This window comes from Salvelinus sp. IW2-2015, unplaced genomic scaffold (assembly GCF_002910315.2).
Source record: "Salvelinus sp. IW2-2015 unplaced genomic scaffold, ASM291031v2 Un_scaffold3386, whole genome shotgun sequence".
NCBI classification, from domain to species: Eukaryota; Metazoa; Chordata; class Actinopteri; order Salmoniformes; family Salmonidae; genus Salvelinus; species Salvelinus sp. IW2-2015.
The window spans coordinates 112,401-122,662 of record NW_019944668.1 but is presented as its reverse complement, the minus strand read 5'-3'; the positions used below and the strand labels follow the sequence as shown (position 1 = coordinate 122,662).

Below are 10,262 nucleotides of genomic sequence, written 5' to 3'. Positions count from 1 at the left end.
GACATTGCCTTCTCATTCAAGCCCACCAAGAGCATCAGTCGAGGGTTGTGCTAGTAGTCGGAGGCTTGGAGGCTGTTGGACACCGTCTGGGCTTTGGGATTAGCCGTGGCTTTCGGGCCGCAGCGTCAGGTGTGCAGGCCAAATTCCATAGCTCCTAGACGATGTTGTGGGTTGTCACGCAAGATTGTGTTTGTGACCTGGCCAGACGTGTGGTGGGGAGGCAATAAGTCTCCGCTCTCGGGTTTTCGGCACGCATGCGACGGACACTGTCTTCTGCGTTTCCACTGCTTTTCCACCCAATACTAGAGTCCTTCATATTTTGGCCTTGTGCTCGAAGACGTTCTGGTAACAGACCCCCACTCCAAGACCTGATCGCTTTGGGCAGATTGATCCAACATCTGGGGAGGTTGGGTGTTGGGGGCTCTTGTGGCGTCGCGGCTAGCTTGAGGGAAACCCATTTCATGAAACTCCTGACAGACAGGTCTTGTGCTGACAGCTGCTTGGCTAGAGGCAGTTTGGAAGTCAGTAGTGAGTGGTTGACACCAACCGTAGGACCCAAGAGATGAGTTTTTAACGCTCTACAACTCGCTTCAGTCACTCGGCAGGTCCGTCTGTGAGCTTGTGTGCTCTACCAGGTTCAACAGATGAGCCCGTTGTTGCTCCTAAGACATTTCCCTTCAAAAATAAACACTATACAGTTGACCGTAAAAGCAGCTCTAGAACAGGGAGACATTTTAACGAAATGAACTTGTTGGAAAGGTGGCTCACTAACTCAAGGTGCACGTTGAAACCAGTCACAGAGCTCTACACAGGAGCCAATTCTACTGCCAATGTTTGTCTCCTATGGAGAATTGCATATGGCTTTGTGTGCTCAAATTTTATACACGCAGTCAACCAACAGGTGTGGGCGAAATAAAGCCAAATCACACATTTGCAAGGGGTCCATGTACTTCTGTATATACCAGTGCCTTACGGAAAAGTAATTTAGCCCTCTTAGACTTTTTTCATTTGATTACATTAAGCCCTTATTCTAAAACTGATTCAATTGTTCCCACCCACCCGCCCCTCAATCTACACACGATAAACCCCATAATGACAAAGCAAAAACAAGGTTTTTTTAGAAAGATCACATTTACATAAGTATTCAGACCCTTGTAACACTAGTGCTTTGTTAACACCTTTGGCAGTAATTACAGCTATTGGACGTCTTCTTGGTAATGAGACGCTACACAGCCTTGCGGAGTCTCTCCTCATTTTTCTCTGCAGATCCTCTCAAGCACTCTGTCAAGTGATGGGGAGCCGCTCGCGCACCAGCCTGTTTTCAAGGTCTCTCCAGATGTTTGATCGACGAAACACCGGGGACGTGGGTTCAAGTCCAGGCTCTGGCTTAGGGCCAACTCAAGGACATTCAGAGACTAGTCCCGATGCCCACTCCTGTTGTCGTCTTGGCTTGATGTGCTTACGAATCGTTGTCCTGTTGGAAAGGTGAACCATCGCCCCACCCAGTCTGCGAGGATCCCTGAGGCGCTACGTGGAGCAGGGTTTTCATCAAGGCGATTGCTCTTGTACTATGTCAGTCACATCTTTACCACCTCGATCCTGACTAGTCTCCCCCGCCCCTGAGCAGCTGAAAAACATCACCCCAAAGGCAGGCTGCTGCCACCAGCAATGCTTCACCATCAGGGATGGTGGCCAGGTTTCTCTTCAGCTCGACGTGAACGTTGGCATTCAGTCCAAAAGAGAGTTCAATCTTGGTTTCAATCAGACCAAGAGAATCTTAGTTTCTCATTGTCTGAGAGTCCTCTTAGGTGCCTTTTGGCAAACTCCAAGTGGCTGTCATATGTGCCTTTACTGTAGGAGTGGCTTTCCCGTCTGGCCCTCTACCATAAAGGTGTGACTTTAGTGGGTCCGCTGCAGAGATTGTTTGAGTCCCTTCTGGGATTTCATCACAACATCTCCACAGAGGAGCCTCTAGAGCTCTGTCAGAGTGACCCAGCGGGTTCTCTGGTCACCGTCACCTAAGAACCAAGTCCTTTCTCCCCCCGATTGCTTTATGTTTAGGCCGGGCGGCCTATCTAGGAAGAGTCTTGGTGTTCAAACCTTCTTCCATTATTATAACGCACACGGAGGCCACGTGTTCTTGGGTCCTTCAATGACTGCAAAGAATTGTTTGGTAGCGCCTTACCCCAGATCTGTGCCTCGACACAATCGTCTCTCGCTCTCGATCTCGGGACCCTCGAGTCCTCAGCCACCGTATGACCTTCACCCACGCTGGGTTTTGGCTTCTGACATGCACTGTCAACTGTGGGGCCTTGTATGTGCCTTCCCCAATCATGTCCAAATCAAATGAATTTACCAAGTTGAACAATCAAGTTTGTAGTTTAACTACTCCTTTACTTTTCTTTAACCTAGGCAAGTCAGTTAAAGAACAACAATTCTTTCTTTACACAGTAACCGGCTACCAGGCCACATCCCTAAACAAACAACTGGCCAATTGTCGCCACTCCTATGGGACTCCCAATCATCGGCCGTTTGATACAGCCGGAATCGAACACAGGGTCTGTAGTGACGCCTCTTAGCACTGAGAGATGCAGTGCCTGAGACCACATCCACCACTCAGAGAGTAGTAACATCAAGGACGATCACATAATGGACACGGAGCACAGGAGCTCAATATTGAGTCTCATACGCAAAGGTCTGAATACTTACGTAAAAAACCATTTTCGATTGTGTGGGGTATTGTGTCTAGATTGAATGATGGGAAAAAACTGAATCAATTTTAGAATAAGGCTGTAACGTAAAATGTGGAAAAATCAAGGTCTGAATATTTCCGAGCTTATAAAGTGTATAATATAAATCTTTGGATTTTATTTATTATGCATTGGGCATTTAAAAGTAGAAGAAAGAATACTTGTGTCAATGAAATTACTCATCACAGCACATCACTACATCTGTTATGGTCTTTAGAAGTTTATAACTCAAACACATTTAGTTAAAGGTAGGCCTAAATGCTTACGTGACAGTGTAGGGAAACAGCTGAATAGTATCAAACCTGTAAATCTTTCAGGTAAGCTATTTCATTCGGGAGCGAGTCCAACTTTGTCTCCTCCAAGTCGAGCTCCCGAGTTTCCTCAGGTTGCCAAATACCATGTGCAAACTTCTTAGAAGATTGTTGGACAAATATCAAGACCTGTGAACAAAACAGACGTTTCAGAACACTGAAAGCGAACTGTCACAACCTGTAGCTTGTGTTACAACCCTAAAAATAACAAAATAGTTGATCACCTACTGTATGCTGAAATGGGCGAGTGATACATAATTAGAATTTTCTGGTCAGGTTGAATAATGTATAATTATGAGCATCAGAAAAGTACAAAGTCCACATATTCCTAGGAAAGATCCCATTGGGAATTCTATCTAGTCCTCACCTCAAGCGAAACGAGAACCGCAGATGTCCTCTGGTCTTTGTCAGCTGATTGGTGGCCAGATTAGCTCCATCCATACTGGTCCACGTGCCAAAGTCTAGAGGCAGAGACGTCAACTGGTTGTCCTGAGAAAAAAAACACACGACATTGACAACAATTCCAGAGCCAGAGCAGAAGAAACATTGCTTGCAATATAGGTGTTGCTCATGTCAGCTCTTTACCATAAGCCACCACCGACCACCATACACCAACCATTTGTCAACCTTAAAGGGATAGTTGGGGCCATTTTGGCAAAGGAGGCCCTTATCTACTTCCCAGAGTCAGATGAAATCGTGGATACCATTTTTATGTCTCTGCGTGCAGTTTGAAGGAAGTTGCTATTGCTAGTTTTGGCGCAATGATTGTTATCCTATAGCACTAACCAGTCATTGCTGCTAACGCTAGTTAGCAATTGGCTCATGAAACTACCATAACTTCTTTCATACTGGACGCAGATTCATAAAAATGGTATCCACGACTCTGGGAAAAGTACATTCAAAGGGTCTTCATTGCCAAATCACCAACATCCCTTTAACGTCAGAAGAAAGAGAGATTGTCCTGCCTACATAATGTCTGGGACTATCGTCTTGGTCCTCTTACTAGAATCATCAAAAAAGGGAAGGAGATGACAACACTGATACAATGGACAGCATCTCCTTACCTTCATGTTGAGTTTGCTGAGGACTTTGGCCCTGGAGAAGATTCCAAAGGGGATCTTGTTGATGCGGTTGTGCTCCATGTTGAGAAGAGTAGATGGTGGAGAAACTGGGAGGGTCCTTCCCACCGGCTAGGACTGAAACAGTTCCTCGCTAGGTTAGACTGGTCAGATTCACCAGACTAGACAGGAGACCCTGGGATAAGAGGAGGACGGTAGATAGACTCTGCTATATCCCTAACAATACCATTAAAGCAGCAATCACTAAAGCACCACTCACTTCTGGTAACACGGAGATGTTGTTGTTTTCTATGTGAGCTCTTCCAGTTCTCTGTCCACTTGGCTAGCAGACCTGGAGGATGGCTGACAAACCGGTTGTACCGCAGACCCAAGCCGGTTTATGCTTGACAAGTTACCTGCAACAAGAAGGTTAAATTACAAAAATCCAGACAAAGTCAGATCATCAATCATGTTAAACGTTTCAAATGTATGAAAATGTATGTATGTATCCGCTGTCAATCAAATTTGCCTCGTGGCGGATATAAAGTACCATCTTATCTTAAATACCAGCACTAATCAAACTGTAGATTATACAATTAATGAGAATTCTCAAATGTTTTATCCTAGTCATCACAATGTACCATTAAGAATGTGCACTGTGCAGCTGTGTCAGATCGGTATTCTGTAGGCTGAGTATATAGAAATATTGACCAAATTGCACATTGAGGAGAGAACAATTCTGCACGCTGAGGTCCCGTCAGTCTCACCTATAGTTTCTGGTAGCTCCAGTAGCCTCGTTGTGCTGTAGGTCCAGGTTTGGTGATCTGGGTGCAGTTGCCGATCTCCTTGGTAGGTGTTCCAGCTGGTTATGCGGCTACGTCCAGGTGATGAGGTTACAGAGCTCCCCTCTGCAGAGAGGCAGGGCCAACAACAGTTCAACACACACAACGTGACTAATCTGGACAAGAACCGCAATCAGAGTTATTAAAAGACTGTTTAGCTTATGGCTTTAGCTTATTCACAACACTGCAGCGATGTCTCTGTAATGCCGGGTTATACACTAGACGACTTTCAAATCTAACGTCGCTGAGCTGCTCACCATTTAACGACCGTCTTTCCTGTAAGTTCGTTGTCTGGCTAACGTAGTGTGCGCACACGTAACCATGTGGCACAGACGGAGAGTCACACACTACAAGACTCTTCGTTGGTTGTGAGGATTCTCCATACCACGCTGTCCTCGAAAACAATGTGATTAGATCTGTTAACGTAGCTACAACAAGCTGTGGCTCAAACAAGCCTCAAACGTTTCAGTAGACTTCACGCATCCATACAGTGTTACAATATTAGCCATACATGGACTTAAAACTGAATAACATGGTAGTCGAAAACTTCAGAGCTGTAACGATTTGATGCTTTGGTTAAGGCAAGTACAAACACAATTCCCAATATACTAGTAGTAATCACTACTGCTGGAGAGTCTACACATTCTGGAGGTGACTGTGATGCAACATCATCATCTCACGTGGCTTCTTCTCTGGCGAGCTCTCATTGTCTATTGCTGATCACTTTCTCAAAACGTGTCTTGCAACCTTCACACTACAAGACGCATTGGAGATTTTGAAAATATTGGGACGTCTCGAAAGACGGGATTGGTAGCCCTCGGATGCATCACTGACTGAGCGTCGGTGACGGCCATGCGCCAAGTACGCAGAACGACATGGGATTTTTCTCCCGATCTCAAACTGGTCTGGGACAGCTAAAACCAGGCCAAAAGAGTGTGTAACGCTCCGGCTTATGCAAAAATGAGATGCATCGTCATTGTCATCACAGAACCCCAATCTGCAGCCTCGACTCCCTCCCTCTCAACACTCACGGTTTGATCTTGTGCTCGTGGATGACTCTCCTCCGCTCTCCTCCACTCACTCTTCCCCCACTCATTCTCTCCCCCTCATCTCTCCTATTTCCCCTCCCATCTCCCACTATTCGGCAGGCAGCTGTTTGATCTTTTCTCACGATGTGAATGGTCAACTTCGCCAGGTTCCGGATGCTCCCTCTCCACCGCCGTGATCCCGGTTGAACTCTACCAGGTACAGTGTGGTCAGCCGACGTCACCGGAAACCACCAGCCGGTATCTCCTCAGTTTGTTTGCCTCAGGTACCAGCATCCTCAACTTCTCAGGGAGTCCAAGGACTCTGATAGGCTGGTTAGGGAGTTCTCACTCAAGGCTAAGTGACAGCGCAGGACAGGCAGCACTTCTGAGGGAGGCTTGGAGCTTGTTGCTGTACAGGTAGAGCTCTGCCAGCTGGGTGAGTTCCTTGATGGAGGTGGGTAACATGGGATGGAACGCTTGGACAGGTCCAGACGCATGGAGTTCTCCTCACGGCACTTGTTAGCCTCTTTGATCACCTGGGAATGGGAAAGTTGTGTTGTCCATGTTATGAAACATGTTACATCGTTTCAAAACTCAGTCTTGAGGACCCACGGTTAGTTTACCTTAGTACTCACAGCTGATTTAAATAAATCGACTCATCAACAAGCTTTGATTATTTGAATGAATGTGCTGTGCTAGAATTTAAAAAAAGATTGCCCCCTTGGGGTCCCCAGGATTGAGTTTGAGAAACGCTGTGTGATGTAGAATAATAATAACAGTTTTTTTTGGATCAAAATTGGTTAGTGGTGGGCGTGGCCATGGGTGTATCAGTAACACTCCAATTTTTGAAATTTCTAACACATTTTGCATGTAGCGAGACGAAAATGTGCAATTTTAAAGCTAATTTCCTGCAATTCTACACATTTTGCCATGGCTTATGCTATCGGAGTGACTCAACATCATTTTAGACAGAATATTTGTTCTCAAAGATGTCTTATTGAAAAGTATATTGTCCATTATCTTTTATACATACATTTACATCTGGAGAGAAGTTACAAACGATACTGTGGTCTGCGGTTTTAGCATGTTGGACGTACTGGCCAAATTCTCGAAAAGAGAGTTAGCTAGAGAATGAACATTTAAAATTCTGGCAACAGCTCTGGTGGACATTCCTGCAGTCAGCAGCGATGCAACTTGCAAGCGACCTCTCAAGTTGAGGAGCTTGCATTGTGACAAACTGCACATTTAGAGTGTCCTTTTATTGTGCCCAGCACAAGGTGCCACCTGTGTAATGATCATGCTGTTGAGTCAGCTTCTCTTGATATGCCACATTGTCAGGTGGATGGATTTCTTGGCAAAGAGAAAATGCTCATAACAGCGATGTAACAAATTGTGGCAAAATCTGAGAGAAATCACTCTTTTGGTGCTGAGAACATTTCTGGATTTTATATTTTTTTTTTCAGCTGATGAAACATGAGGACCAACACTACATGTTGATATATATATATATAAACAGTTGGGGTATTATATTATTATACTATATAATTAAGATCAGTTGTCAGCTGATGGCAGCGTTGTTACGTCCTTTGCGCACATGCTTATAAGGTTCACTGTGCAGTGTCTTCTAAATGGCATATATTACAGGTTTGTTTCTGCAAATAAAAGTCCTAGGCGGGCCACCTAAGTGGCTTTTTTCAGGCTGCCCATGTCAAAACAGTTACCCCCCCACAAAAAAAACGATGTTTATTTTATTTACAAATATAGTACACACATACACATAGATTATATGATTGCAATGATGGGTCAAGGGTTTGTGTTTTGTGAAGTTGCAGAGATATATTCATATATCTGCAACTTCCAAAAACAAAACCCCTTGACCATAGCATTGCACAGCCTATGCTCCACCAACTACCACATAGGAACACAAATAATGTTTTATTAATATGCGTTTTGATAAAAAATATATTTCAACCACAAATAATGTGTACGTTATGAATACTAGGCTGTGTGTTTTATAATAAGTATCTTCATCTCATCATACCTCAGGCGTTGCTGGACTTCTTGCCGCGTCCCCGGCGCCGGGTTGGGCCTCTTTCGTCGTGTTGTCCACGTAGAAGGCGACGGCGGGCGAGCGGAACCTGCTCCTTCTTTCTTCTTTTGGCATCTTTCCCTTTGGCCTTGGATCCTTGCCGCAGTCTTTGCCGCCTAAGCAGCAGGGCCGCCTTGGCCTCTTTTTCCCTTTCTTTCCTCCGTCGGACCTCCTTTCAGGTCGCTTCTCTTTCCAGTCTTTGTCTTTGTTACTAAAGTACTACTCATGGCGTCGACGTGATTGTCGGTCCCTGCGGAGTCTCTCATGGGACCGCAACACCCCAACTGTCACTCTCCTTGGTTCGTTTGGAGTTTTCCCTCAAAAAAGCAGTCAACCGACAAGTAGGCGTGGAGAGGGATAAGATTAGGAGACGACCTTATAAACACACCAGCTGATACATACCTGTTGAGGCCTATACATTACTTCACAAATAAATCCCTGTGATCAAGCGGTTTCTTTTCTCTTTTTTCGTTTCTCAGAACGCCATAGGGGGAGTAAATCTTTGAAGCTGTGACTTGACAGGAGTGGTGGGGCAGCCCATGGGCCACCTAGTTGTTTGAACTGTAGACGATTCCCTCAGTTCGGTTTGAAGCCAGTTCAGACTAGGAAAGGTCAGTAGGTTCTCATCCTTTGGGCTTTTTGAATGCTGTTGAAAAAACTAGACAATGAGTCAAAGGCTGTTCAACGTGATCATATTGAAATGACGAGTCAAGATCACATTTGATATCTTAGTGAATAGCGGTAAAAAAAATATCTATAAAAAAGGAGGCAGATGGATGATTTTTAGGCCGATATTCATAATCATTAAAGGGGCAACAGCAGTTTCTACATTCATTTTTGGACTAATGATATGTACCCATTGATTCTTGATGAATATAAAGTATAAATGCCTCATAAGCTTAATTCAACTGTCACACCCAACAGAACCCAAAATATAAGCTTATTTCACTCCAATGTTTGTAAACAAGGTAAATGTAAACAAACACTATATAGCCTCAAACCATGGTTAAACTAATTTTTATATCATGATGACCAATCCTTGCATCCAAAGCTCGGTCTATGAATTTGAGAGTGATTCAATGTCTCCAGCCCCATGCCTCAGCTTTTTACCGAACCAGGGGTGGGGAGTAGGCATTACTATTGTTTCTACTACCGATTGCCGCTTTAAAATGTGAACATTTTGATAACAGAATTTCCCCAAAGCCATGTACACATGAATGTATCAATTTTAAAATCAAACAATACATTACTTTGTKTTTACCAATCTAACTACAAAACATAATGGTAATAATTTTATTTGAATGGTAAATCTCTTGATAAAATGTAAATGAAGATGGCATATGCCTACTCACAATACAAGTAAATGCATATTCAATAGGGGTGTGTGCATGCATCGAGTTATTGAGCTAGATTTGGCTGATCAGTGGAGTCAGATACCTTATTTACATAAGTATTCAGACCCTTTGCATAGGTGCATCCTGTTTACATTGATCCTCGAGATGTTTCTACAACTTGATTGGAGTCCACCTGTGGTCAATTAAATTGATTGGACATGATTTGGAAAGGCCCCACAATTGACAGTGCATGTCAGAGCAAAAACCACACCATGAGGTAGAAAGAATTGTCCATAGAGCTCAGAGACAGGATTGTGTCGAGGCACAGATCTGGGGAAGGGTACCAAAACATTTCTTCAGCATTGAAGGTCCCAAGAACACAGTGGCCTCCATCATTCTTAAATGAAAGAAGTTTGGAACCACCTCTTCCTAGAGCTGGCCACCCCGCCAAACTGAGCAACCGGGGGAGAAGGGCCTTGGTCAGGGAGGTAACCAAGAACCTGATGGTCACTCTGACAGAGCTCCACAGTTCCTCTGTGGAGATGGGTGAACTTTTCAGAAGGACAACCGTCTCTGCAGCACTCCACCAATCAGGCCTTTATGGTAGAGTGGCAAGACAGAAGTCACTCCTCAGTAAAAGGCACATGACAGCTGCGTGGAGTTTGCCAAAAGGCACCTAAAGACTCTCAGACCATGACAAACAAAATTCTCTGGTCTGATGAAACCAAGATTGAACTATTTGGACAATGCCAAGCGTCACATCTGGAAGAAACCTGGCACCATCCCTACGGTGAAGCATGGTGGTGGCAGCATCATGCTGTGGGGATGTTTTTCAGCAGCAGGGACTGGG

The 10,262-nt window shown here is 44.6% G+C and overlaps 1 protein-coding gene and 1 long non-coding RNA gene across 2 annotated transcripts in view; one reads left to right on the top strand and one right to left on the bottom strand.

Annotated features, from left to right (window-relative positions):
* Positions 1 to 2,999: 2,999 nt before the first annotated feature.
* The window catches only part of shoc2 (SHOC2 leucine rich repeat scaffold protein), a 10,983-nt gene continuing 3,720 nt past the window's right edge, over positions 3,000 to 10,262 (bottom strand). Inside the window, 18 exon segments of the mRNA XM_070441063.1 lie at positions 3,000 to 3,190; positions 3,429 to 3,443; positions 3,445 to 3,463; positions 3,465 to 3,550; positions 4,126 to 4,209; positions 4,211 to 4,315; positions 4,400 to 4,434; positions 4,437 to 4,535; positions 4,887 to 4,911; positions 4,913 to 5,027; positions 6,100 to 6,126; positions 6,128 to 6,165; positions 6,167 to 6,187; positions 6,189 to 6,256; positions 6,259 to 6,294; positions 6,297 to 6,382; positions 6,384 to 6,456; positions 6,459 to 6,525. Of these exon segments, the coding sequence (XP_070297164.1) occupies positions 3,047 to 3,190; positions 3,429 to 3,443; positions 3,445 to 3,463; positions 3,465 to 3,550; positions 4,126 to 4,209; positions 4,211 to 4,315; positions 4,400 to 4,434; positions 4,437 to 4,535; positions 4,887 to 4,911; positions 4,913 to 5,027; positions 6,100 to 6,126; positions 6,128 to 6,165; positions 6,167 to 6,187; positions 6,189 to 6,256; positions 6,259 to 6,294; positions 6,297 to 6,382; positions 6,384 to 6,456; positions 6,459 to 6,525 (1,143 nt within the window). The 3' untranslated portion in view covers positions 3,000 to 3,046.
* The window catches only part of LOC139025843 (uncharacterized), a 26,100-nt gene continuing 24,433 nt past the window's right edge, over positions 8,596 to 10,262 (top strand). The window contains exon 1 of the long non-coding RNA XR_011477484.1: positions 8,596 to 8,632. This is a non-coding gene — a long non-coding RNA (uncharacterized lncRNA). The remainder of the gene's footprint in view (positions 8,633 to 10,262) is intronic.